Here is a 3765-nt window from a genome sequence, read left to right as displayed (position 1 = left end):
TGACTGCCCAATGACCCATGACTTTGTAAGATATCTTCTTGTTTGGGGAAACAACCTGTAATTTGTTGCTAATAATAGAACATGGCTCACTGTTGAAATAGCTCAGCTTGTTGACATACCCTAAACATTATGTTACCTCCTAAGGCAAAGGTGAAGGGATTTGGGAGATATAGGTCAGGTATCCTAATCAATTGAGTTATTCAAAGGGAGATCATTCTGATGGGCCTGACTTAGTCAGGTAAAGCTATAAAAAGAGGTCCCAGAGTCAGAAACAGAAATCAGATTCCCCCACTGACCTTGAAGTAAGCTCCTGTGTTGTGAGATAACCATGTCCTAAGGGACTTTGGGAATCTTCTATGAGTTGAGAGTAGAATCCAGTTTCAGATAAGTGCATAGCCGGGTTAAAACTTTGATTGAAGCCTTGTGAGACTCTGAAGAGAAAGAAGATTTAGTTAATCCATGTTTGGATTTCTAATCCATGCAAACTGTGAGCTTTCTAACTTGTCTCATGAATCTCTAAAAGTACAACTCTCTCACCATTTTATACTTCTCCAATCTTAGTTTTATCTTAAGACTTCAATCAATTGACCTATTTATATTTGATTATTTTGTACATTCTCTCTACAATTGAAGTTCTGTAAGAGTGGAGACTTTTGTTGATTTTGTTCATTGACAGAAGATTTTTAATACCTACAAGCACACGTGGTCCATAGTATATGCTCAAAGAGCTTCACGCAATAAAAACTACTTTTGTGGCCATTTTGTGGCAGTGAGACCTGCAAATAAAGGGGAGCACTGGGGCTGCGGCGAGAGGAGGAGTGGGGGGCCGGGGTGGTGTGATCTGGTGGCCTGGGCCGAGGGGGCAGCAGAGCCTCGGCCTATGTGCTGGGCGGCACCTGCGTGGCCTCCATCTGGGGAGGATTCAAGATGACCAACGAGGAACCTCTTCCCAAAAAGGTTCGACTGAGTGAAACAGACTTCAAAGTTATGGCACGAGATGAGTTAATTCTAAGGTGGAAACAATATGAAGCATATGTTCAAGCTTTGGAGGGAAAGTACACAGATCTTAATTCTAATGATGCAACTGGGTTAAGGGAGTCTGAAGAAAAACTAAAGCAACAACAAGAGTCTGCTCGCAGAGAAAACATCCTTGTAATGCGACTGGCAACCAAGGAGCAAGAGATGCAAGAGTGTACTACTCAAATCCAGTACCTCAAGCAAGTCCAGCAGCCTAGCGTTACCCAACTGAGATCAACAATGGTAGACCGAGCGATCAACTTGTTTTTCCTAAAAATGAAAGGTGAACTGGAACAGACTAAGGACAAACTGGAACAAGCCCAAAATGAACTGAGTGGCTGGAAGTTTACGCCTGATAGGTAAACAAATCATACTCCCCAGTCAAGACTTCCCTTGACAGTCCCACTACAAGAAAGCTGTGGTGGACAGCCAAGTATTCGTTTCTACCCCAAGACTCAGACTTTTTGAGCCAAAAAAAAAAAAAAAAGCCACATTCTTATACTATCCAGCTTGTAATGGTTAATGTAAAACTTACCAGTTGAACCTTGTGTTTCAGCTTTTTTTTTTCTTCCCCCTCCCCTTGCTTCAAAGGCCTGATCGGACTATTCCGAAGAAGTGGCCACCTCCAAAAATTCCCCTTCTAAAACATGTAGACACTTGAGAAATGTTTCTGTTTGAAGAAAATAGAGGGAGAAACAGAAGTCTTAAGTCTGTGGCACACTGTGTCTTCAGACAGTTTGGAGGAATAAAAACCTAGAGATTTAAAATCATGAACTGAACATGTAAAATTCCAGTAAAATGTAAAAATGGAATATGCATCGCTCTTAACCTTGAGCATAGTAACTTAGAGACACTGTATCTCAGGTTTGCCAATAAGAATGTGGACTTCATGACTGTTGTTGAACTGGGTCAAAACTCAAATGATGTGAATTTTGCCTTTAAAGAGTTTATTTGCTAAGAACCAATTTAATAGTCATGAGAGAATCAAATAATAGATGTCAGTACAAGTAGTTAATATATTTAACCATTTAGTTTGGGGCTCTATATTACTTGATTGAGCCTTAAATCAATGTGGTTTTAATCAATGGTTTGTTCTTTGAATGGTCAGAAAGTAGAAAATCTTACTGAGGACTGTACAAACAAACATAAAGGTGTGGTATCAAACTTCAGGTTGAAACTGTTTGAAGCATTATAAACATTCATTTCACTACTAGATTGTATAAGGATATTGGCTGTGATGAGACTCACTGCGTTATTTTTTTCAGTAGTGAAATTGAATCCCCATTCCATTCAACAGGCACATGTTGAAAGAGCATTGTCGTTGTTAATGGGGAAAGTGTTTTCTTCATTGTATTTGGGTCTTTTGTACTGCACTCTTGATATTAAATTAAATGTGCCTTGAAAAAAAAAACTACTTTTATATATATAACACAACACTGCTCTAAAGTTCATGGATCCTAGAAAATTCTAATGTCTATGATTCTTTTGCCATACTTTGCCATGGAGAGTAGGTTGGGGATAAACACATTTTAATTCTGAGTAGATTATATGGATTTTTTCACCCAATATATTGTGTAATCTTAGAGATTGGGAGGAAAAGTTCATTTATCTTTATACTCTAAATAGTACTTCATAAATTGTGGTACTTAAGTGTATGTTTTGCCATTTAATTTTAGCTCTTGCATCTGGAATGTACATGAAAGTAATGATAAAAGTGGGAAAATATACATTATAACTAATCTTAAATCTTCTCAGATTTAACTACAAATATTGCTCCTAATTAGTTAAATAGATAATTGTATCATGGGATGCTTACAGCTTTCTATGAAAAATATATTAGTTATAGATTATAAAAACTCCTTGAAAAGAGTCCTATAAATCTAATTTAATCTTTTTATTTACTTCTTGATATTAGGAAAGTGACTTCTGACATTAATGAAAGTTCTTAGGGTCATGAGTTGATGGTCAGTACTATGAAAACAGTGTTAGACAAAATTATTTTTGACAGATTCAAATTCTGGCAGACAGCAACCGAGGAGTATAGAGGAGAGGACAAGCAAGGTTAAGTGGAATCTTACAGAAAAGGAAAATACGTTGGCCGAGGACAGAGTTTCTTAGCCTCGGTTCCACTTAAATTTGGAGATGCTATCCTTTGCATTATAAGATGTCTAGCAGCATCTTTGATTTCTACCCAGTAGATGCCAGCAGCATCCCCATTCTACTCAGAGCTACTAAAATGTCTGTTGATATGGTCAAATGTTTTGGAGACTGAACTTTCCCTTCTTTTCTTCTTCTTCCTCCTTTTTCTTCTTCTTCTTCTTCCTCCTTTTTCTTCTTCTTCTTCTTCTTCTTCTTCTTCTTCTTCTTCTTTCTTCACTGAAAACTATGGGTATATAAAATAAGCAAGATATTAGAGTACTAGATCCAGAGTATCAAAAGTCACAAAATTCAAAATATATAATTAGCAAGCAAAAATCATTGGCTTTCTTTCTTTCTTTCTTTCTTTCTTTCTTTCTTTCTTTCTTTCTTTCTCTTTCTTTCTTTCTTTTTTCTTTCTTTCTTTCTTTCTTCTTTCTTTCTTTCTTTCTTTCTTTCTTCTTTCTTTTCTTCTTCTTTCTTTCTTCTTCTTCTTCTTCTTCTTCTTCTTCTTCTTCTTCTTCTTCTTCTTCTTCTTCCTTTCTTCTTCTTCTTCCTTCTCTCTTCTTTCTCTCAAAGAGAAATTTTAATTCTTTTGAAAGGTAACTCTCC

General features: G+C 36.7%; 1 protein-coding gene across 1 annotated transcript; it reads left to right on the top strand.

Moving 5' to 3' along the window:
* The first annotated feature begins 922 nt into the window (after window positions 1-922).
* LOC121499170 (pre-mRNA-splicing regulator WTAP-like) lies at window positions 923-1380 on the top strand. Its single transcript, XM_041769720.1, has one exon. It carries the CDS (start codon window positions 928-930, stop codon window positions 1378-1380), a length of 453 nt encoding a protein of 150 aa, XP_041625654.1. The 5' UTR covers window positions 923-927.
* Window positions 1381-3765: the final 2385 nt, after the last annotated feature.

The sequence above is a fragment of the Vulpes lagopus genome, chromosome 9, assembly GCF_018345385.1.
Source record: "Vulpes lagopus strain Blue_001 chromosome 9, ASM1834538v1, whole genome shotgun sequence".
Taxonomy (NCBI): Eukaryota; Metazoa; Chordata; class Mammalia; order Carnivora; family Canidae; genus Vulpes; species Vulpes lagopus.
This window is presented reverse-complemented; position numbering and strand designations above follow the sequence as displayed.